The 25,612-nt window shown below is 26.8% G+C and overlaps 1 protein-coding gene across 6 annotated transcripts in view; it reads right to left on the reverse strand.

Annotated features, from left to right (window-relative positions):
* The window catches only part of LOC136076920 (uncharacterized), a 72,566-nt gene extending 47,416 nt beyond the window's left edge, over positions 1-25,150 (reverse strand). Inside the window, exons 1-5 of one of the 6 annotated variants that reach the window (XM_065790789.1) lie at positions 25,017-25,150; positions 22,774-22,852; positions 22,142-22,241; positions 11,357-11,461; positions 10,348-10,824 (exon numbers count right to left, since the gene is read on the reverse strand). In XM_065790789.1, the coding sequence (XP_065646861.1) occupies positions 10,348-10,824; positions 11,357-11,461; positions 22,142-22,151 (592 nt within the window). In that variant the 5' untranslated portion in view covers positions 22,152-22,241; positions 22,774-22,852; positions 25,017-25,150. Of the gene's footprint in view, positions 1-10,347; positions 10,825-11,356; positions 11,522-22,141; positions 22,242-22,737; positions 22,853-25,016 lie in introns of all 6 variants that reach the window. The other 5 variants (XM_065790787.1, XM_065790788.1, XM_065790786.1 and 2 more) reach the window with 5 other exon arrangements.
* Positions 25,151-25,612: the final 462 nt, after the last annotated feature.

Raw genomic sequence — 25,612 nt, forward strand, 5'->3', positions numbered from 1 at the left:
CTATTTTCAAATAAGACTTTAACCAAGTTCTTAGAAGAAAAAACTGTTACTAAGCATCGTTACAATGGTAGAGGACTAGAGGGATCTAATTGTGAAAAAGTTCTAAGGTCATTAAACGATATGATAACTGAAGTGCCGCTGAAATACCACAAATGTATTAATACACTAAAAAAATTTAAAGCAGGTATATATGAATAAATTAAATATTAACATACTTAAAGATCTTAATAAGTTGTATCATTTTATCTGTAGTGACTGAGAGCTATTTTGGAATGACATTAGATCTAATTGTGAAAAAGTTCTAAGGTCATTAGACGATATGATAACTGAAGTGCCGCTGAAATACCACAAATGTATTAATACACTAAAAAAATTTAAAGCAGGTATATATTAAAAGGGCTAATTTTACATTTTTTTTTTAATTTACTTTTTGTGTGTTTTGTGTCCTTCTATCACACCTGTCCAAAATTGGTAGAAACTACTTTGAAGCCCTCCAGAAAAACCCTTTGGAGGGATGATTTTGGTATTATTCCTGATCACAAAAATGTAAAATTTGAAATCATCTGTAACCGTTCGTGGAAGAAAATTTGATTTGAAGAATTTCTCTGTTTTAAGATAATTTAAAACAATGGTTTAATATCTCATTTGCATTTTTGCAGCATTTGAGGATAAAATAGCAATCAAATACTTAAATAAATACTCAAACAACAATTTTTTTTGCAATAATTTTAGCTATCCTGGAATTTAAAATATTTAAAAGTCAACAAATTTTTTTTTAGGGAAATAGCAAATTTTCTGATACTTTACCTTCAGAATTAGACCTTTATTGAGCAAAATTCTGTAAAAAGTCTCAGAAAAATGCCAAACTCAAAGAATACTCATGAAGACTGTAGAAAAACAGTTTGTATCTTTTGCTTGAGAAAATGTACAAGAGAGTTGAACAATCAATTGATCAATACAATTGAAACTGTGCTCCAAATGAAACTTGACATATCAGACTCTAGAGTTCCAAAAGGGATTTGTGACACATGCAGGATTGCTCTTGGAAAGAAGAAAAATGAGAATGTTTTACTTCCTCTTATGTTTCAATTTGAAACTATAAAAGTCAGACCTTCAACTTGGGAACAGGACTGTGACTGCCTGATTTGTCAAATAGGACATTTGAAGTCTTATGAAAAATACCCGCTGGAGACTTCCTCTGAACACTCACAGTCTTCTTCAAACCAAAAAAGATGTTCAGAGTGCTTGTCAATTCTTGGAAAAAGAATATCACATAACTGCTCTGACTTCTCATTTCGTGAAAACATAAGAAAGCTAGCTATGAGGGATTCTCTTGTCAGTGAGCAAATTGCAGCTTCAGTTGTTACTGTCAAAGAAGCATCTCCACATGGAACTGTCAAACTTGCACAAAGCAGAGGTGGCTGCCCTTTGTGTCTCACAAAAGGTACATAAACTTATGCTAAAATTACTATTGTGTTATGTACAAGCTTTAAGACTAAGCATTCTTATCCTTAGTTTACTATTTTAAGAAATCACAGACACGTTATCAAAAAGCCCCTTGTAAAAAGAGATATGTTTGTTAGTTATCTCTTATAATAAAATAAAAGATTAGTGTTTAATGTACCCTTAAATTTGAGATATTTGAATAAGTACAAAATTTATTTTGTTGCATGATAAAGTACACCAAACTTAACTTACAGCTGAATTTAGTTGAACCAAACATATCAAATAATTATCCAGGTTTAGTGTAGTGTCAAATCAGTAAATGCATATTTGCTTACACATTTAGACTAGCACCTAGCCAAAGATCAAAATTTGTTAATTAGATAGTCAAATGCTTTTTACTACTTATGTTTATTTATCCATCATAATATCATTATACTTTAAGTGTCTATTTTACTTGTAGCAAACAAATACAACTATATATAAATGTTTTCAACTTTATTTTAGGACCATCAAGTGCCAAAAAACTTTTTGGAGACACCCCACTACTGACAGCAGAAGATCTGGTGAATGTCCAAAATAACACTGGTTTGTCCAATTCCTCAATGAATAAATTGGTGTCTACCATAAACCAAGTCACCAAAAGTCACGTTGTGGAACCCAACTTTAAAACAAAGTTTATTGAGATTGGAAAGAAGTTGTCTGCTCATTTCACTCAAACTGACATTGAAGTCTGCAATGACAAATCACAGAGAAGGAAGCAATTGGTTGTACACTGCAAAAACCTAGGAGAACTTCTGAATGATGTCCTGCTTCAAAGACAAGTCTATACACAGCACATTGTGAAGCTTGGTCTAGATGGTGGTGGTGGCTTCTTTAAGGTCACTCTGGGCATTCAAGAGATGGAGCAAGTGTTAGATTCTAGGTCTCCACCTTGCAAGAAAAACTTGACATCACAAGTAGCTAAAGAAAGTGGAGTGAAGTGTCAACTTCTTGTTGCTGTAGCAGAAGAAGTTTCAGAAAACTACAACAATGTAAGAAAAATTTTGAATCTTATTCATCCTGAGGGTGCCCATTTCCTCATCTCATGTGATTTGAAGTTAGCCAATATTATCATGGGTAAGAGCTTGAATGCAGTCCCATTCAAGCTCTTACCCATGCACTTGGTGTGAAGTTGACTCAAAGGATTTGTCTGCATGTGGAAGTCCTCGAACATTTGGTTCATTGAGAAAATGCTTCAAAGCATTCCAGGACAATGGTCAGGACTACAAAAGAGCCAAAGATTTTAAGAATGTTGTCCATGAGCCTCTTTTAAGCTTGCCTGATAATGTCCTAGTCTCGGACTTCATTCCACCAATGGAACTCCATCTCTTACTTGGAGTAGTCAACCATCTGTTCAAAGCATTGAAGGTAGAGTGGTTGAAAGCTGATGAGTGGCCCAAGGCTCTTCACATCAAGCCTCAGCCTTTCCATGGTGGTCAGTTTGCAGGAAATGAGTGTAGAAAACTCCTCAAAAATGTAGATATCCTTCAAAGGCTTGCAGAAGAAGACTGTGCGTTCAACATTTTTGGCATTGTTGATGCACTGAGAAAATTTGATGCAGTGGTGTCTGCCTGCTTTGGAATGACGCTGGAACCTGACTATTTTGAAAAACTATCATTATTCCAAGCCTCCTATCTGGCTCTTGACAGAGTAAGTGTTACTCCAAAAGTCCATGCAGTGTTTTACCACATCAAACACTTCATAGAAAAGAATCAAGACTCCCTTGGAAAATATAGTGAGCAGGCCACTGAAGCTCTTCACCACAGCTTCAAGTCTCATTGGAGCAGATACAAGAGGCAAGTAGACCATCCAGAATATGGAAAGTGGCTGCAAACTTGTCTCGTGGACTACAACAGCAAGAATATCTAAATTGGGAGTAAAAACTATTTTTTTTTTAATTTTTTTTTTTTTAGGAATGAGTAATTTAAAACTTTCTTCCTTCTTAGAACACACAGAATACTTCTTTTTATTACTATCAATATTATGGACATGATTGTGGTTTCATGTGTGGTTAAGAATGCTTTGCAATGTAGAATTTAAAAACTAATATTTACTAAAGAATACATCACTTTATGAAAATGTCACAAAGTTTTGTAGCTCTTTACCTTATGTTTTAATCTAGTTATGTACACATATCAGGCCTTCTTACGAGATTTTGCTGCATAGCGAAAACGCGTAAAGCATTTCTAAGTAACTCAACTCAGCAAATATATTTTGCATTGTTAGAAGTTATACTGCGTCACTAGCGTCTTTTCAAGTACCGCATTGTAATTAAAGTTATTTTATTAACGCGTTAAAAATCATACAAACAGTTTGTTTTTTTCTCACTATAACAAAAGTTACAAATAAAATCTAAGTTCTTATTATAAAAATAATTTTTATTATTTTTTTCAAATATGAACTAAATTTTGTTTTGAAAAAAATATTTTTTTCATGAAACGTAAAATGTTTGTTTATTTTCTTATGATTTTACATTTGGTTTTTGGTTATTTTATTAATTGTTATTTAATTCTTATTTAATTTGCGAATTCTTTTTAATAATGTTTTTAAACAATAGAGTTTTTTTTTGTTATTTATCAGTTACCGATAACATATTCTTGATCATAATTTATTTTCATAAATTAAATGAACATCATTAAAACTTTGCGTTATTGAATTAACAATAAACAAAATATCTTATTAATAAAATATTTACATCAAAATAAATCGTGCATTTTTTAAACTATTATGACTAAAAATAATTTTTATATTTAAAAGGAATTTATATATTTAATTCCTTAAGATAAAACTTAAAACACTTTATTTTTTTAAACTAATCTTTAATAACAAAAAAAAAATTATGAAACAAACTTTTTCTTTAACAAAAAAATCTATTAGTTTACAATTGCGGTTAAATGCTTTTACTTACAACTTTATTTCTTCTGAATAAACGTCACGTTAACGATAATCAAAAGATAATTTAAATATTCTAAAGTTTTGCGTAGCGCAAAACTGCTGAAGGCGTAGGCAAATTGCCTTTTCGCAAGCAAAATGCGAGCTGGGTAACGCTTCTTAACAAGGCCTGACATATGATAATATTTATGTTTAAATATAAACTTTCAAATTTGAATGCTCTAGAAAATCAAAATAAACAGAATGCTCTCATTTTCTCTCTATTGTGTAGGATGTAATTTTCAAATCAAATTTTCTTCCAAGGATGATTACAGATGATTTCAAATTTTACATTTTTGTGATCAAGAATATTACAAATATCATCCCTCAAAAGGGTTTTTCTGGAGGGCTTCAAAGTAGTTTCTACTAATTTTGGACAGGTGTGCTATGATAGCTTTATCAGTTTATGTCAAAAATGTGTTTAAATTTTATCTTCTTACACAAATAAAGCCACCTGACAGTTTTTGATTTTTTTTAAAAAGGCAAATTTGCTTTAAATACACCCTTTTTAAAAAAATCACTCTTCAGCTGATTCGTATTTTTAGGCGCAATACGTGGAAAATGTAAACAGTTTCATGTATGTTGTTGTTATTATAAAAATTTTAAAGGATCTTGTAATTCCAAGTCCTAGAAAGAGGAAAGAAAGTTATCCTTGTGATTACAAACATGACAAAATAAAACAAGCATGTTTAATGGGACAGTCATCCATAAATCATAAGGGAAATGAAGTCCTGCCAAAGAACCCTAAATTTACTTGCAGGTAAGCTTCAAACATCTAATGTAATATATATATATAAATATATATATATATATATATATATATATATATATATATATATATATATATATATATATATATATATATATATATATATACATATATATATACACTCACAATATATACATTTACATATAGTATATTTAAATCATTTTAAACTTTAATGTTTACATGAAACTATACTAAAATTATAAAAAATACTATACTATAAGATTTTGAAACATTAATCAAACCTTATGAAACCATAAGTTTAAAAAAATTTAAATATATTATATGTTTATATATCTAAAATTTATAGAATAGCATACTTTAAAATATTTTAACCCTAAAACTTAACCCTAAGTTCAAACCAGCTATAGTACTTAGATATGGGTATACCTATTTTATATAGGTATGATATGTAAAACGACTTTAAAGTAAATAATTTACAGGTTTTACATATTAAACCTTTCTTGAATAGTAGTTTGATATGCCTATATTTTGTTATGATTATTTTTTCAGATAGTTAATATACACTGAATAGTTAAATCTTGTTATAGTAAGCCTAGGCCTATATAGTTCTTGAGAGTATAACATAGGTGGAAGCACTAAAAAGTCAAATACTCTTAATATGATTTGGTCTATTTCCCTACAACTTTGGTGGCGATGTTGTTCTCTGTCTAAGGTTATAAATAATGCTGTGTATTTTAATAAAAACATTTTCTAGCTTGTATTAATTGTATTAATTTTTCTGATTTCTTTTTTAAGATGCAATAAAAAGTGTTTGGAAAACTTTGTAGAAGCTAACTGTGTGGATATCTTTTCCAAATTTTATGATATAAAAAACAAAGACGAACAAGATTTTTATATTCAAGGATTGATAGATGTCACTAAAGTTAAAAGAAGAGTGGCACATCAAAAGAATCATGAAAAAACAAAGCAGCCAAATAGCTTCTCCTATCATGTGATTGTAGGCAATATTCGCATAGAAATATGTTGCAGTTCACTTTTATCTGTCTTAAGTATTAGTGAAAAACGATTAAGGAGAATAAGGAACCTTAAGGTTATTGGAATAACCCCTGAAGATAAAAGAGGAAAAGATATTACTAATTGTCTTTCTCAGAATGTTCATGACATTGTTAGTAATCACATAAGATCATTTCCACTCAAGAAATCACATTACTCAGGCAAAAAAGTATATTACCTCAATGCAAGTTTAAATGTTAAATTAATGTGGCAACTTTTTTGTGATAAAAATCCAGATTTAAAAGTGAGCAAGTCTTTTTACTGGAACCATTTTAAAACAAATTTTAACTTTCGGTTTAGGCGCCCACAAGTGGACACTTGTTACACGTGCGAAGAATTTAATCTTAGATTGAAATCACCACATCTCAATGATGTAGCTAAAAGAGCAGCGCAGACTGATTTAGATGCTCATAAGCTCAGGAGTAAAAAATTTTACAATGCTTTAAAACATGAAACATCAGAAGATGGCTCAAAAGAGGAGCACATTCTATCATTGGCATTTGACATGGAGACAATAAGCTTGCCAAAAATACCTGTCCAACAACTTTATTACATGAGACAGCTATCAGTCAATGTTTTTTTCTATACATAGCATTAAAGAAGAAAAAAGTCATATATATTTATACCATGAAGGTCAGGGAAGAAAAGGACCTTATGAAGTTGCGACTTTTTTTAACTATTATTTGATCTCACTTCCACCAAAGTATAATACATTATGTTTGTTTTTTGACAACTGTGGTGGACAAAATGAAAATTAAACCTTATCCCATTTTTGTTTATACTTAACTGATAGTGGTAGGTTTGATAAAGTTGAACAGTTCTTTCCTATGAGAGGGCATAGTTTCCTCCCTTGTGATAGGGACTTTGGTATAATTTCAAGTATTTTAAAAACACATGACCGTCTTTATCACATGCATTAACTCACCAAGCTTATTATTAGCAGCTCCAAATCACAAAAGTTTATGGTGAAAGAAATTGTAGATGCAACTGTATTTTTTGATTTTAAAGCTTGGGGCCGAAAACATTACAAAAAATTTTGCATTTCTTCAGAAACCAAGGGTAAAAATACCCCAAAAGAAACGAAGGTTCACTTTTCAATTAGGAACTTGTTTCATTTTGCATATGTGCATGATAAAAAAAGGCTACATTAAGGCATTCACCAATATTAATGGTTTGGTCTGTCATACTTTTTTTATGTCCAAATATACGGGTACTGTACTACAGGTGGATAGTTTGGCTTATCCAAGTGGCAAAGTTACACTGAAAAAAGTGAAGGTGGAAGACCTTAACAAATTAAAAAAATTCATTCCTGAAGAATTCAACGAGTTTTATAACGAGCTGTACTCCTGGCCAACTAATGTGAGAACCTCCCTGATAGTGACTTTGAGGGGAACTAGATTAATTCTTATTGATAATTTAATTAAATATATGTATTATATTTATTACTGCGACGTTAAAACATTGTTTTAAAGTATATAGTTGTAGTACTTACGGAGTTTTAACTTGTTTTCCTTCCTGAAATATTCGATTGTTTTTAAAAGGGCAAATTTTTCGAAATTTTATACATTAATTATTAACAAACGAAATGTTACAACAATTATCAAAGTGTACTAAGACATTACCCTTGCATATATTTTTTAAAAATATATTACACAAATTCTGTATATTTAATATTATACATTAATTAAGGGGTGGCGAAAGGAAACAATAAAGGGGAAGGGTGCTAAAAGCATTTTTAAAATTTTATTAAACTAATTTTAATTGCTTTAATATTTTCTTAACCCTGTAGGTTAAAATGTTGTTAAAAGGTAATACAACTGTTAACATATAATTGTCATTATTTGAAAATAATATTAATTTTTTAGTGGCTTTTTGTAAATTTGGCATCATTTGCTACTATCAAGATTAAACATTTTGAAATAACAGACTAAGGTTGATGGGTAGGGGGGGAGAGCTGTAATACCAAAGCCCCCTACACTTTAAAAGTAAGGGGGCTGCAGCCCCCCAAGTTCCGCCAGCCCTACATTTATACATTATGATTATAATTTTAAATTGGAACATTTCTTTTGTTCCATAGGGTCTACTTAAGCTATCTGCAGCACCAAAGACAAAAAGGTTATGGCGGTAAGAATATTATCACTATTAAAAATTTAAAAAATCATCAAGTTCTCAGTTTAGGAGCGGCTCTGAATTTAATTTTTGCCTAGCATTAATCTACTAAATCCACCTGATAATTCTGTGAAGAAAAAATCCAGGTACCTTCACCTTCAATCTAAACCCCCTATCTGGGAGCAGTGAATAGTGAAAGCATAAAACACTCAAGTATAATCGAATAAAAGATGATTAAATAAAAAAAAGATGAATATGAATTAGATGATTATGATTGAGATGATAATAATTGAGATGATTATGATTGAGATGATTATGATTGAGATGATTATGATTGAGATGATTATGATGATGTGATTATGATTAAGATGATTATGATTAAGATGATTATGATTAAGATTATCATTATTGAGATGACTAGATGATCTGACCAGTAAAAATACTGGTTTTTGTAAATCTATTCCACACTTAACTTTTCTTTTTTTTTTTTCTTATATATATACTAGCTTTCCAGACCCAAAAAATACGGGTCTTTATCAAACCTACTATTTTTATACTTATCTATTCCACACAATCATTTCTATAGCTGTTATTTGTTTACTTCAATTTTTTGCATAAAATTATTCATTTTGAAAAATTGCTTCAAGATAAAAAAAAATTAACATGCGCACCTATTCCGCATATCTACAGCTTATAAGAGATTTATAATTAGGTTTGTTTTTCTCCTAAACGCATAGCTCAGTGGTTTAGTGCGCTGCCATCAGTGTTGTTTCGAGGGATCTTCCCTAATAAATTTTAAATGTTTTTCAATCTTGCTGTATTTATTGCAATATTTATAGCAAAATTTTAATTGTAGTATATATCTATGATAACTATAGCAATATTTATAGCAAAATAATAATAATATAGCAAAAAAGTTTTTTAATTGTTAAAATAAATGATAGATTGCTTGTCCAAACCAAATCCTCAGTCGATGTTTTTAGCAGCAGACTATAAGTTAGTCGATGTAGCAACACTTCCTTGTAGCAGCAGGCTATAATATAGTCAATGTAGTAGCACTCTCTGGTAGCAGCAGGCTATAAGATAGTTGATGTAGCAACACTCTCTTGTAGCAGCAGGCTATAAGATAGTTAATATAGCAGCACACCGCGAATGTTTTAAAAACATGTTTTTTTTTTAAAAAAATCACTATTAATAAAAAAAACTTTCTAGCCATTTTTATGGCGGCTTTTTAAAAAACAATAAAAATTAATGTACTTCTGCATTATTTTAATTGGTTTAACTTTAAACAACATTAAAATGTAGTTTATTTATTAAAGTCATTAAATAGTTATTAAAAGAGACTTTTTTTACCTTAATAGTCTATCTCAACTTTGAGATAAGGTTATATATATACATATATATATATATATATATATATATATATATATATATATATATATATATATATATATATATATATATATATATATATATATATATATATATATATACATATATATTTACACACACATAGCTCTATAAAAATCAGTTTAAATTCATAAAAATTACATTTTTTAAATGCATTTCTTACAAGATGTATAAATACATATTCAAATATTCTTATAAATTAAGATAAAATTATCTATTCTCTTCGTATATAATGAAAAATAAAAAAAAAGATTTTTTATTTAGGGAGAAAATTAAGTTTTAATAATGATAAAATTGTAATGATAGATCTGTTTTAGGTCATTTTCAAACAAAAATTAACATTTAAATCTATTATTTCAGTATTTACTTTTTTATACCGTTAGATTAACATTTTTATACCGTTAATTATAAGAAACTGTAGAAAATAGCTAATAACATTGTTTAAGTTTTGCAACTCAAAAAACTATATTTTGGCCAAAATTTAAGTATTTCTAAATCACTGTACAGTAGATTAATGTTTGTAAAATTGTTTTAAAATGCAAAATATTTTATTGGTTTAACAATTGCATTTTTATAACTTTAAAATATAACAGAATATAAAACTTATAAAAACAAAAATAATTATTTACTTGGATTATGAACTTCAAAAATACCATAATCAGCACTTTCAGCCAAACGTATCCCATTATGGGAAACTTCTTTTTCTTTACCACCTCCTTGACAGGCTTGAATAATAAAAACTTTTAGTATATCCTTTAGCCCATTAACAGGATTTCCATTGATGGCAGTTTGCATATCATTAAATGTTATTTCTTGTCCATCACTTCCATTAACACCACCATTAGAGCCATGTGATAAAAAAACACACATAAAACCATTAAAAGTTAACATATTTTTACAATCAAATTTTTGCAAAATATCTAAAATTTCAGATTTAGTTTTGTTTTTATAAACTATAAATTCATAGTTTAAAAATGTAGCCAGTTCTTTTAGCTCCAAAACATCATATTCAGTACCGATTCGCTCTTCAAAATTATCATTATTCCTAAAGTCATTATCAAAAATGCACATAATTCCAACTTTTGCATTGTTATGAGGCTGAGTATCTAAAAAACGATTACATTATAAATCTTACAAGGCTGAGTACCTAAAAAGCAATTCTATTATAAATCTTATGATGCCACATTAAGATGCCTCAGCAAGTATCTTTTTTTTATACTTTTATCTATTTTTTATATTGCATTATTAGAAATATACTTTATGTTATATATATTTATCTCACACACACACACATACACACACACACACACACACACACACACACACGCACACAAACACACACACACATACATATATATATATATACATCTTTTATAAATTTAACCAGGAATTTGTAAAAAATTTACAAAATAAATATACAAATATTTTAATAAGAAATGAAATTTGGATTGTAATATGTTACAGAAATTATAAAAATAGAGCCACCATACTAAAAAAACATATATATATGTGTGTGTGTGTGTGTGTGTGTGTGTGTGTGTGTGTGTGTGTGTATATATATATACATATATATAAATATATATAAAATATAATATAAATATATATATAAATAAATATATATAAATATATATAAATTACCAGGACTAGTAGCACGAAAAGCATAACAATCAGCATCTTTAGCTATACATGTCTTATTTGTCGCCTCTTTACAGGAAATAGGAGCGTCAACACATAAACCTTTATCTGGAAACATGTGTGTAAATTTTGAAACTTTATTTGATTGTTTAAAATGCATCAGCATTTCTAATATGAAAACCAATATTTTTAAAAAATAAAATTAAAATGGTTATACTTTTCACATTAAACATTGTTAATTTTAATAAATTTGAATTGTATTTATATTTAAAAAAAAATGTATTTAATATGTGTTTACATGCTTGCATTGCAAAAAATTTAAGAAATTAATTTTTTTTTTTTGAGGTTGTTAGGCTATTTGAGGTTTTGTGTAATTGTTGAAACTTTTATAAAATGAGAATCATTATATGATAAAGAAACCTTATATAAGTAATTTGATTGGTTATATGATTATATATTAAAGTATTTAAAGTGATGTAGTGCATATTTCTGTGTTAACTTCATGTGTTGCGCAAAAACGAAGAGTTACACACAAAGAGACAACAATTTAAATGCAATTATAAACCTTATTGACAAAAAACTATATATCTGAAATATTAAATATTTCTTCAAGTTTAAATATTTTTCTGTTTTAAAATAATAAATCAAAGAAAAAGCAGTTAGTGAACTATTTAATACTTGCAATATTACACATTTTATCAGCATATATGCAAAGTGATGCATTTATTAATGTATGTGCAATCTCAAACTTTTATCTAGCATAGCCAAATGACAAACTTAAAAGACTTAAAGCCAAAGCACAAAGGTAAGTGCAATTAATATTAAAATAAAAAAGTATTAACTTTATTTTGCAATGCTTTTAAAATAAAAAAGACATTTCATGGAATATTTAAGTTACGCATATTTCATATAGTAGTAGCCAGGTAATTTCATAAAGTTACTAGGCTTTGGTTGAAAAATAAAAGTTACTAGTTTTGGTTGAAAATTGAAAGAATAAGAGGCTAAGCACTATAAACATTTTAGAGAAAAAAATAATTATTAAAGAAAACAAAACTTTGACTGATATTTGTTTTAAACTTCAGAACAGAAATTCAAAACCAATTATTCATTTGAAACAATATTTTTTAATAAAAATAACTTTTTCAAAATACTTATATAACTATTTTTTTTATACCCAGGAACTTACCAGATATCTACTTTTAATTTATCTATGGCTGTGTAAATTTTCCAATAAAAATTTGTCAAATGAGACATTGTTTTATATCCAATCGTAATATATTCCATAATATTTTTGACAAGCATTTATTTTCTTAAAATTAAAAAGTCTGAGAGAAAATTTTGAAACTTTTGAATCAATACTTGGGTATTCTCCAGCAGATTAGTGGGAACAAACCACTTGTTGAGTTTTTAGGTGATGCATGTACCTCTCTGATAAATGGAGTAGACTACATACACGACAAGGATCATAATGTATTACCAGGAACACATTCTATGACGGCAAATGATATTCCAAACAACATCTCTATTGATAAATTTGAACATTGGCCAGTTCTAATGGAAAATCTAAATTCCATTAGGACTATATATTAATGTACCAAATGCAAAGTATATTTCTGAGTAGCTAATAATGTATGTTTTGAGCATTTCATGTAGTTAAATAAATTTAAACAATTAATAAAATGCCTTGTCAAATTTTTTAAAATTATTTTCCCTAAATACATTATGTACAATTCAATAGACACTTTTTTTCTCCAGGAGAGCAATTTCAAAATTAAAAAAAAAAAAAAGATTTTAATTATAACAAGCAATTTTGGAAAGCTGCCAAAAAGCCTTGAAAGTCAGTAGAATCCCATTAACGCAGAATCTGAAGGAATATCTATATATATATATATATATATATATATAATATATATATATATATATATATATATATATATATATATATATATATAGAAAAAATTTTTCATCATTAATTGCATTCTAATGTTTTTTCACATGCAAAAATTCACACACATCCCCCCCCCCACCCTCATCCCTGGCTTTACTTTGCAGTAAGGGGGTTCATAAGTATAAAATGGTATCTTTTCTACATTAATTCGTATTTATTATTTTTTTAACATAATATATCTCTTATTTAAATCTTAAAATTTTCTTGGTTGGCAGAGTTTAAAATAGCGTAAGTTACTGTAATAATTTACAAATTAAGTTATAATTTAAAGTTGTAATGAGTTATAATGGATGAGCAAGTAGCGCTTTTAATACTATATTACTTATTATTTATTTTTAACTCTTTTTACTTAACATAAATAATTATTTTAGCAGCTTGCATATAAACATTATTTTTTTTATAGTTTCATATATACGAACTAACTACAAACATTATTTGAGAAAAAAAAGTTTGTAATATTTGAGTTTTGCATGCTTTTTTAATATTTTTTCTCAAATGACCGGATTTACAAAGTGATCGAACTTCTGCGATTTTACGGTATACTTTATTAGTAGCAGTAAATGGACATTTTACCACGATATAATTAACACTTCAATGTGAATTAAAAAACTTCTAATATCTTAATAACATAATTATAATCAAAATTTTTTTTCAAAATAAATTACTTTACACAACTTACCATTAAAAGTAAGTTACATTTGCAAGTAAAAATGTAAATTACTTTTACTTTAAAAAAAAAATACAAGTAGCAAAACGGTAACACAATATAATGGTAACATTTTTTTCACAGTACAAATAAAAATAATAAATAAAAAGTAACTTGAAAAAGTAAAAGTAAAAAATTAAAAGTAAAACGCAAATATTACAAACATTATAAACCGCTTTATACACAGTTATACAAAACTATATAATACGTTCTGGCTGAGGATATAACACATAAAAAGTTACAAAAAAAAACAGTAAAACAAACTTCAAGTTGTTTTGACAATATAAAGAGCTTTTATTAATGTAAAACAACTTTGCGACACTGTTTTATTGCTATTTTATACAGTTTATAACATTAATAACATAAAACACATTTAAAATAAAATGAAGTAAATAAATAGAATAGTTTTCATTAAAATACTAAATAAAACATCTTCATAAAACTTTAAACTTAATGTTTGCGCGAACATGCTTATAGACCATAACAGTCTTTAATCTATAGACCAAACAATGAAAAAACACATATTAAATACCTCATTTTTTATAATTTTGTAATGTTTCTTGATCTAGCATGCTATTAAAAAGTATTAATAAGTATAATTATTTTTTCATTCAAATGGTTTTCAAGTTGATATTTTTAATTAATTTTTTCATTTAAATTGTTTTGCAATAAAAAGTGAAAGAAAAAAATTTGGTTTGATAAATCAAAAAAAGTTGTTTATTAAAAAAAAAAAAGAAAAAATTTGGTTTAATAAATATTTTATGTACTAGATATTTAATAAAAATTTCTTTGAACAAAAGTAAAATAATTTATTTTTTTAATTTAAATTTTCGGTTTAAAGTTTGCAATAGAATGTTTCTACTTTGAAAACTATTTTCAAGAAACAAAAAATAAAAAAGTATTCAATATGTTTACGAAAAAATAAAACTTCCATCCTCATGCACACTATGTTCTAAATCTAACAATGTTACTTTAGTTAGATATGCATTTAAATTTCAGGAGTGATCCTCACTGGAGTGATGCCACTGGGTATTACGAATGCAGCTGCAATTAAATTTATAATTTTTGAAAATTATTTAATTATGGTATCGCTTTAAATAAAATGAAAATATAAAAAATAGTATCGCGTTTTTTTATTCTATTTAAGATTTTTTGTTAAAATAATTTTTAGTTAGAAGCTTTTATTATGTGTTAACAACATATAAGATAAAACAGAAATTTTTGTATGCCTAACTTTTGTGAGTCTTTGAGTATATTAAGTAAATTTGATAGGTGAGTAACTGTAAGTTACTGTAGTAACTTAACTGGTTGTTATGATTTAATTTAAAGGTAAATTTACTTTGATGAACTTTATCTATTCAGTAAATCAACTTATAACTATAAAATTTTATTGGCTTCCACGCACAGATTTAAAAAAATTTAAATTCAAAAGCAATTTATGTTGAATAAAAACCTCTGCACAAGAGAGCAAAGATTATACTTCTATTCAAAAGATAAATTTAGTGTGAGGTACTTTATGACCCCTAATAAAAAACTTAAAAACATTACTTTTAATGTTTTTGTCTGAGTTTTGCTAAATTGAAAAAGAATTTAAACTTTTTGTAAAATTTGAAAAAAAAGAAATAATTATAAGAAAAAAAAAAAAAAATTTTTTTAAGAAAAAACTAAACGTGAAGGAGTGAAAAGCAGTTGCAATTCACGATCGCGATTGCTTTTTACAAAAAGAAAGTCAGTGCTCGAATTCACGACACTGAATTCGAGCACTGACTTTTTTTTTACTAATTTTGTGGACAAAGTTAATATAAAAATTTATTTTACTAATGAAAAAAAAAAGATATTATGCGTTACTAATGATTTAGCTGCCCATTCACATGATTTTTGAATTGAAAAAAAATGTTATTTTAAAACTCATTTTAAATTGAGAAAATAATAATAATATGTTTAATAACGTAATAAGTTATTATAGAGATCAGTGAGTCACACTTTGAAATATTAAATCACGTGATGACTTTTTTAAAAAATGTTTAGTAAAATTATATAATACACCTTAGTGTACTCATATTAAACAAAGTGTATACTACTTTAAATGCTTTTTAAAGGTTTCTTTTAAATAATTACAAGAGATAAAACCTTCATAGTTTAAAATATGGTTTCAATAATAACTCTTTTGAAAGTAACAAACTGTCTGGTTGTCCTGCCATGTTAATGACAGACATTTTAAAAATTTCAGTTGCCCTTCTGGAAAATGAGTCACCCCGTGACACCAGACAACCATGAGGGTACACCTCTGCATTGGTGCAAAAGCTGATTGAAAGATACACAAAGATTGAAGCTCCCAAAAACAACAAGACAGTTTGTCAGACAGTTCAGCAGCAGATTCATAAAAGGCAGTTAATTTAAATGTTAGTCTGCTCAAATTTCTCAACAATATAGGAGTTCTTGAACAGCCAAAAGAATCCCCATTCTTATTCTCATCAAATAAAGAAATTATTGAAGAAGTGAAAAGAATCTAGCTTAAACATTTTTTTACTCTACCCAGTAATGATGACAGTGATGATGTTATGGAAATTGCATCTGAAGCTCAGCAGACAATCAAACAGGGTCCCAATAATCCTTAAGAAGTTACATCTTCTTGCTTCCTAAAAGCTTTAAACTTTGTCCTAAAGTTTAAAGCTTTTAGGAAGCAAGAAGATGTTTTAAAGTTTGTCCAAAGACCCACCACAAAGATAGAAATTCAATAGCTACGTTATGATTGGATTCAAATCAGAAAAGTTATGCAAATCAGAACATGCGTTGAAATTAATTAAATCAAAGTTGATTCAATGTGAGCAAAATTTTTGAATTTCGAGTATCCATCGTAGTAAAAAACGAGAGAGAACAACAGCTGCAACTTTGAATGACTCAAGTCTTTTGAAAAGTTTTTTTAAGAATCAACATAAATTTGATAAATATTGAAAACTTAAGGTTCAATAATAATAATAACAAACTATAAAACACAAATTTTTTGGAAAATTTCACTTTGTTTCTATAGTTTTTACCATTTTAAAAAAATCTTGGTTACATACAAGATCTTGTCTCGTATGGACCAAGAACCAAGATTCTGAAAGCATATTTTGAAATTGAAAAAAAAGTCAATGAACAAGCAAAAGGAATTGAACTCGTGTAATACTCTGACAAATCAGTAGTAGAACAAAAAGATCGAAATCCATATTGATGATCAGAAAGTAAGTTATAAGATTCAAGATGAGAGATTAAGTCTTTGAATTTAAGACTCAAAAACCTTGCTTATGATAGGAAGAAGACTAATGGGACAGTTGTTAGACAAGTCAGACTGCTCTTCGGAATTATTGAAAATAAGAATAACAGATTCCACCAGGCAGAAATATAAGATTCTGATAAGCACTAGTTACATGTTTTGAAAGTATAGAAAACACCTCCAGAGAACACTTCTGCTATAACAGGTATGTTGTCTGGACCACAAGTTGTAGAACTGTCTAAGCAGGAAATCACTTTAGATGCAGAAGCTGGATTGTTTACGAATGTCAACCAATAGATCAACCTGTTTGTCAGCTATATCAGGTAGAACTGAACTAGTTGAATCAAGAGATGATATTGATGAGAAGTTCTCAGCAAACAATTCAGCTTTGTCATTAGGTGAGATGACAAAATCTGAACCATACAAGAGAGGTGGACTAACAGATTTGCCCTTTTATAGATACTGTCAAAAATTCTCCATTCACGAGAGCCTAATTTTTGAGATGAAATACGAGATTTCATGACCTGAGAATAGCAGGCTTTGAAATAGCAGTTATAGAAAGATGAATGTGGCACCTAAAGGTGAGTGTGCAGAAACTGATCAGTGACTTTGGATCAGAAACAAGACATAAGTCGAGTAAGAAAGATAAATGACTTTATGAATGTGAGTTGACTATTTGTGTTAGAGATTAAAAAAGGCAAAAGTTGTGGACCTTAATACCTACAGACTCACTGACACAAGAGCCAAGCCGTTCAGTGTGATGAGTTCAGTGTGATTGGCTGAAAGATAAAAAAAATGGGCTTGGTCAATTTGATCAAAACTAACATCTAAAAGAGTGCAGTCTTGAGTTGAAGGAGACCAATATAGAATAAAGAGGAAAGTTATAGAGTGAAGTGGTGCTAAACAAAAAACACATAAAAAAAATAATTTGTGGATTCAAACCTCGTTCCTGCCAAATGGATGAATTTTTATGAATCTAAATGCCAGGGCATATGACTATTGGAGTGTTTACAATTTTTTTTATTCTGATTAACTCCCAACAAGGCTGCAAGCAACCACTATTAAGATGGGAGTTACTAGAAAAAAAGAATATAGTTATAGAGAAAGGAAATGGTTGACAGAAAACTTAAAAGTTTATATGAGAGGGTTGAGATGCAGGAAAAAAATTGACGAATAAAAGTTTTTAGATCGTACAGGGACAGATAGAGTAAAAGAATTAAGACTTTGCTAAATGACAATTCAAGCAAGAATGAGTTTTATTTGATGGAACTAGAGATGATGGCTCCTTTGAGCAGCAATCAGAATAGTATTTGAAAAGAGAAAGAGATGTAACTTTATAACAATGGGAAAGATACTTTTACAATGCATTTATGGATCTTGCCTAGAAGAGAAAGAGCATCATTAGAAGAACTAGCCAAAATATGACAAAAGTACAGGGATGAATAAGAGATTTGTATTTGTATTTGATTTTTTCATATAAAGACGAATAAAAGATTTGTAGAGGTACAGAATGGAATCAGGAGTGAGAAAATGGCAAGCACAACAAAGAGAAGCAACCTTAGCAGATATTAATTTAGCAATTGATTCTATATATGGTTTCCATAAAAGGTCAGTAGTAAAGAACAATCCAAGACTTAAAGAAGAAGACTCAGTGAGAATTAAAGGAAGATTTACATTTAGGTTACAAAATGAGACAGCTGAACTCAAATAAATTTCACAAAGAGCAAATAGGTCTAGGGAATTTTCCATGAAATAAGATTCAACAGAAAAAAAGTTACTTCGAAGATGACAAATATCAGAGAAAAATAGATTTGGAGAACTTGTTGATGTCGATGGTTTTTTGTGTTTTTCAGTTTTGATACTTTAATTATTTTTTAAATTGCTTAAAGAACTTGACTCAAAGCACAGATAGTACTCAGTACACTATCTAACAGTCCAAACAATTGCCTCATTACTATTAATAAACTTTAGGCCATAACAAAGGGCCCCAAATACAACCTCGACTATGCACACCAAAAGTACAAACAGAGAGGCTATAAACACTAACAACCCTAATAGTGCAATGTTGCCAGCCTCAGAATTATAAAACTGAGTTTTAGAGCTGTACCCTCATTAGGAGATAATAAAATGAGTTGCCTGGTCATAAAAAACAGAGACACAAGTAAAACCCATGCAATGAGTCAAGAAGATCCAGCATTCAACATACTTAACTGAAAACAATGTATTATAAATACATCTATGCCAGCCTAATAGATGAAGAAGGGGAGCAAAGCTGGTCAACAGATTGTTTCCCTCTTAAAAGTTACTTCAAAGTTGGTTAACAGATAGAAATCTGTTTACCCTATTTAGCTTGACTCTAAATTTTTTACTTTTCTAAAAGAAATATATTTGCATTAATGGAAGTTAACGCAAAAAGTTAGGAAAGAAAACATATAAAGGTATGACATATGATCAAAGATATGGTGCAAAAACTGGATTTTTCCGATTTTTTTGATCTTTATTACTCAAATAGTGTAAAAAATTATGCTTAACATAGCATTTATTTTTCCTTTTTTAAATAGCAATTAGAAATGAATTTTTAAAATGGTACACGCCTGCCTAATAATATAAAAGTATTAATAAAATTTAAAAAATTTAATAAAATTTAAAAAAAGAATTAAAAAAAATTAGCAATAACATGTTTTTGCTTTTAAACTTTTTGTTTTAAAGACTTGCTAATATATACACTGCGACCTTTTTCTATAGACGCGTGTAGAATTTTAGCAGATTTACAGTGTTACAATGGTAATAAAATTGTTTTAACGGTACTTTTGAATAAGTATATGTAAGATAACAATGATCGATTATGCATCTAATTATTAATTGTCTTGATTGTATTAAAATAATTAAATTTTTAATATTCACGTAGCAATTTTATGTAGATGCACTAAAGATTTTACGAGTTTTGATGAGCAATTTTCTTATATTCTGTAGTATTTTTTATTTTGTGAGTCGAAATCAAGTTGAACTTAACCAAATGCCGATATAGTATAGTAAAGTTAAGTTTAGCATTTACATCGTGCAATATGAAAAGTTCTGAATACATTGATGTGCTAAAATAATGTTTGATTCCATTTAAAAACAAATATCGACGCAAAAAGTTTGTTTTTAAACAAGACAACGCCAGCATTCACACTAGAAACGAGACTAAAGCTTGGTTTGAAGCTAAAAAAATCAAGCAAATGTGGTGGCTTGCTCACAGTCCAGATTTGAATCCTGTTGAAAACATATGAGAAATCATTGTAAGACGTATCTATGCTGACCAGAAGCAATATAACTCTGTGGCTTAGCAAAAAGTAGAGGTATCAATGCTGGAAGGATATGGAGCCAAAAGTGCTGGAAAACTTGGCGGGAAGTATGCAAAACAAATTTATCAAGTAATTGAGCGCAAAGGAGGTTTAATCGAGTATTAAAATTGTGATAAAAATATTTTTTTGGATAGTTTTGTTAAAAAATGTGAACTGCGTCTATAGAAAATAGTCAGCTATCTTTTGAACTTAATTCGTTTATGATTGACCTCTTTTCAAATTTGATATTATTTTTTGATACTTTATTTATAATTTATTGAAATAAACTATAAAAATAAAGTTAAGTACGTTTTTAAGACATAATCCACATGCGCCCATAGAAAATGGGCGCAGTGTACATTGAACATATTTTATACAAGTATAAACATTTAACACTTTAAAACTTTAAATTTAAAAACATTTTAAACTTGTTTTGTAATGAAAAAATGTGCTAAATGTATATATTTTACACATAGCATAAAAGAACATAAAAACATAAAAGCGATAAATTTAAAAGTAATTCTTTATTACAAAACAAATTTTTAATTGTTGTTGTGTTTTTTTTGCAACCTATAGATACTAATACTATTTATAGATTATAAAGGTTTGTAAAAATTTGTTTTGTAATAACATTACATGAAAATTTTATAATTGTAAAAAAATAATACAATGTAGTAGTAATGTAGTAGCAAAGTGAACTAACCAATTAGTTCACCAAGGTATACTATGTCTTTGTTTTTCAAGACAAAAGACAGTATATAAAACTATATTAGATTATTCATTTTCATAACTTCATAAATTAAAGAAATAAATAGTATAAAAAAAAACTAAAGACACATTGCTACACTTGTTCATATAATATAATAGCTTTTTATAAGAAAATGTAAAAGTCATTTTTTTCATTATTATCTCGGCTTTAATATGGTAAAATACCAAAATTCTAAATGTAACATTGTAAGAGATAGATTTTGCTGTGATAAAATCTAGTCAAAAAAGCCAGTTGTGAAGTAAAATGACAATTTCACTTTAGAAAATACCATAATTGATTTTATTATCATTAGTTTTTATTTAGAATGTGTTTTACTAGCTTTGATATATTTTTTTTTATTTAACTTGATTTTTCAAATTCACTATTCTCTTTACCAAATTTTAAAAATTAACTTTTATAATCAAATTAGAAACTACTATTAATAAACAACTAGGGGACTAGGTTCAGGTTTGTTAAAGCAAAACTTTAAAATAAATCTTTAATTGAAATTAATATTATACTATAAGTGCAAAATGCTTACATAATTATAATATATATATATATATATATATATATATATATATATATATATATATATATATATATATATATATATATATATATATTTATATATATATATTTATATATATATATATATATATATATATATATATATATATATATATATATATATATATATATTATATATATATATATATATATATATATATATATATATATATATATATATATATATATATATATATATATATATATATATATATATATATATAGTAACGGTACCTTTATTCATTTCTTTATCAAAAATATTTGTTGTACATGGGGATCTAGGGGGATGGGCTAATGCCCTCTCCCCCCTCTTTCTTCCCGTCCAACTAAATGCCTAAAAAAAATAAGAAAAAAGTTTTGAAATTGAAAGTGTTACAACTGTAGTATTACAGCAATACTGACCAAAAAAAAGTTATAATATTAGAAAAACAGTGATCAAAACAAAATTTAAATATGATTTTGGAACTTATGGTTCCCTGGCATAACCATGGCAACTAAAGAGGTAGATGCACCACCATTTTTACAATTTAAAAAAATTTTCATACTAATAACTAAATAAAGATTTGAAGCTTATAACAAAAATATTGAAAAAAAAAATTATTATAAAAAAACATGCTGAAAACGTATAAAATTTATCAGTGGCATGTACACTGCTTTTAGGACTCCCTCTTTTTCACCTATCACTAATACCAACAAAAAAAAATTTATTATTTTAAAATAAAATTTTTAATGTAATAAGTAATTAAAATATTTTACAACTATTATACTGACTGATATAACTAGTTATATTAAAATAGTAATAATATAATTAGTAATATTAAAATAGTAACCTTAAATAGCCATAAAAAAATCCAGGTGAAACCAACCTCTATCAGTAATATATTTTTGATAAAAATTTGATTAACAAAGCTTGATAAAAGTTTGATTAACAGCCAATAGCTTGCTCTGTCAAAATAAAAAATAAAATCTTATAAAATTTATTTTTTAAATAATTAAGGCTACCTTTTATATGGTTTTTACTTTTAAAATAACAAATATCAAAAATTCTTAAATTAATATCAAAATTTTTAAGTCAAATAAATAAATCAACTTTTTTCAGTTTTCAACAACATGTTTTGATTATACAATAATCATTTTTAAGTATAAAACTGTTAAATACAAAAACTATATATATAAACAGTTTTATACTTGAAAATGATTATTGTATAATTGAAACATGTTATTGAAACTGAAAAAAATTGTTATATTTATTAGACTTATTATGAAATTTGTGCTATTATGAGATTATATATATTATGCTATTATGAGAATATATATATATATATATATATATATATATATATATATATATATATATATATATATATATATATAAAATGAATACACTTATACACATAATTACACATAATTACATTTATGTTATGAATACACATAATTACGTTATGAATACACATAATTATGTTATGAATACACATAATTACATTTATGTTAGGGTGATTCAAAAAATTTGACCATAATAAAATTCAAGTGCTTTTACTTAAATTTAACAAGTCTAGATGCATAGAGGTCTAAATTTAAAAACGATCAGTCAGCCAAAACAGCAAAGTTCATTTCTACACCTTTTTTTTGCCAAAAATAACAAAAAAAAAATTTTCTATTTTTTTATTTTGTAGAAGTTTTTGTGTTAGCATTTTCGTTTTGTAGTTTTTGCTTTCATTTTGCAGTTTTAGTGTTTTGCCATTTTATTTGTGTAAAGTTTGTAATTATTTGTGCAGTTGTTGCTAATTATTTTTAATTTTGTTCACTGTTTTTCTATTTTACTAATTTTTCTACACCTTTTTTTTTTCGCAAAAATAACTAAAGATTGTTTTTATTTTTAATTTAATTTTTTAATTTAATGTAGAAGTTTTATGTTTTTGCATTTTCATATTGTAGTTTCTGTGTTTTGCTTTTTCGTAAGCGCAAAGTTTGTTTTTATTTGTGCTGTTGTTGCTGATTTTTTTTATTTTTGTTTGCTGTTGTTATTAATTGAGTTTTCATATTTTTTGTCTTATTATATAATTCATTATAGCTTTATCGTTATTATTATTATTATTATTTTTAAATTAATTTAATTTTATTTATTATTATTTTGTTTATTTGTTTATTTTATTTAGGTGTAACTCCAATCACTAGTTTTCAACTATATGAGTGGCACCTAACCTAATTTTGTAAAATTATAAAAACTTGTATTTTTTCAATTTTTGGTTGAATAAATGGACTAAAATATATATATATATATATATATATATATATATATATATATATATATATATATATATATATATATATATATATATATATATATATATATATATATATATAATATAATATATATATATATATATATATATATATATATATATATATATATATATATATATATATATATATATATATATATATATATCAAAGCCAATGGCATTTTAGATTGAGTCACTCCCTTTTACCAATCACCCTTTACCAAGTTTGAAAAAAAAGAAAACAAAAGTGCAACAGTTTCAAGGGTTTAGGGTGACATAATATATTTATTTTAATTTTGCAGGTACATAGAAAATATGTATCTAAAACATACTTTAATAGTTTTTTAAAAAACTTTTACATTTCTTAAACGTCAATTTAACATGAGAACAACAACTAATTAAATTTTCAATATCAATAAAGTCAAAACAAAATGTACACAAAATTAAACATATAGATAAAAAAAACTTTTCTTTTTTATTTTTTTTTTTTTTTTTTTTTTGTTTAAATAATCTAAGGTTATTTATATTTCTGAAAACAAATTAAAAAAATAATAATATAAAAAATAATAACAATAATAATATTAATAAATTATTATTATTGTTATTATTGTTATTGTTATTATTATTATTATTATTATTATTATTATTATTATTATTATTATTATTATTAACAATAAATAATAAAAAAACTCATCATAAAAAACATTAGTCAAACGGTTCCGTTATAAAATGTACGCAATAAACACAAATATTATATAAAAAACAAGCTCAGCTTTTCTTTTTTAAAAAAATTATTTAAGTTTATATGCATTTATTAAAAAACTTACACTACTAAATTTTACATTCTTTAAACGTTACATTACTACTAAATTTAACGTACAATTGAAAACGTATATTACATTGTTAAAAACGTGGTTATTTCCCAGAAAAGAGGGATTTACCGGAATTTAATTCCAGCCAGAGTTTCGGCCAGGGTGTGACTTTTAGGTCAAGGGTGGCCAGACCTTTTAGAATACGGGCAAAAAAAAGTTAAAGAACTATTTTTCGGGCAAAAAATATTTATTTCTAAAATAATATAGGTAACTAATAACTATTATAATCATTTGTATCTAAGCAATATAATTATTAAAAGCGGTGAACTTGACAGTCTGAAATTAGTTTTTTTGATGTCTGGATTGATTTTTATGGCAAATAAAAGTATCACATTACCAATATGGTTGTCTCTTAAATATCCATTTTGTTTGACGGGCACTTAAAAAAAGTCTTTACGGGCATTTTTTTGCCCGCGGGCAGTGGTTTTAGATCGGCCACCATTGTTTTAGCGGCCACCACTGTTTTAGGTATTTCAGGCCGGAATTCATTTTTTAAAGTAGTATTAGTCTAAAAAGTTATTATTATTTCTTTATATTTATATTTATTTTAA

Source organism: Hydra vulgaris, chromosome 02 (genome assembly GCF_038396675.1).
Source record: "Hydra vulgaris chromosome 02, alternate assembly HydraT2T_AEP".
In the NCBI taxonomy this organism is placed as follows: Eukaryota; Metazoa; Cnidaria; class Hydrozoa; order Anthoathecata; family Hydridae; genus Hydra; species Hydra vulgaris.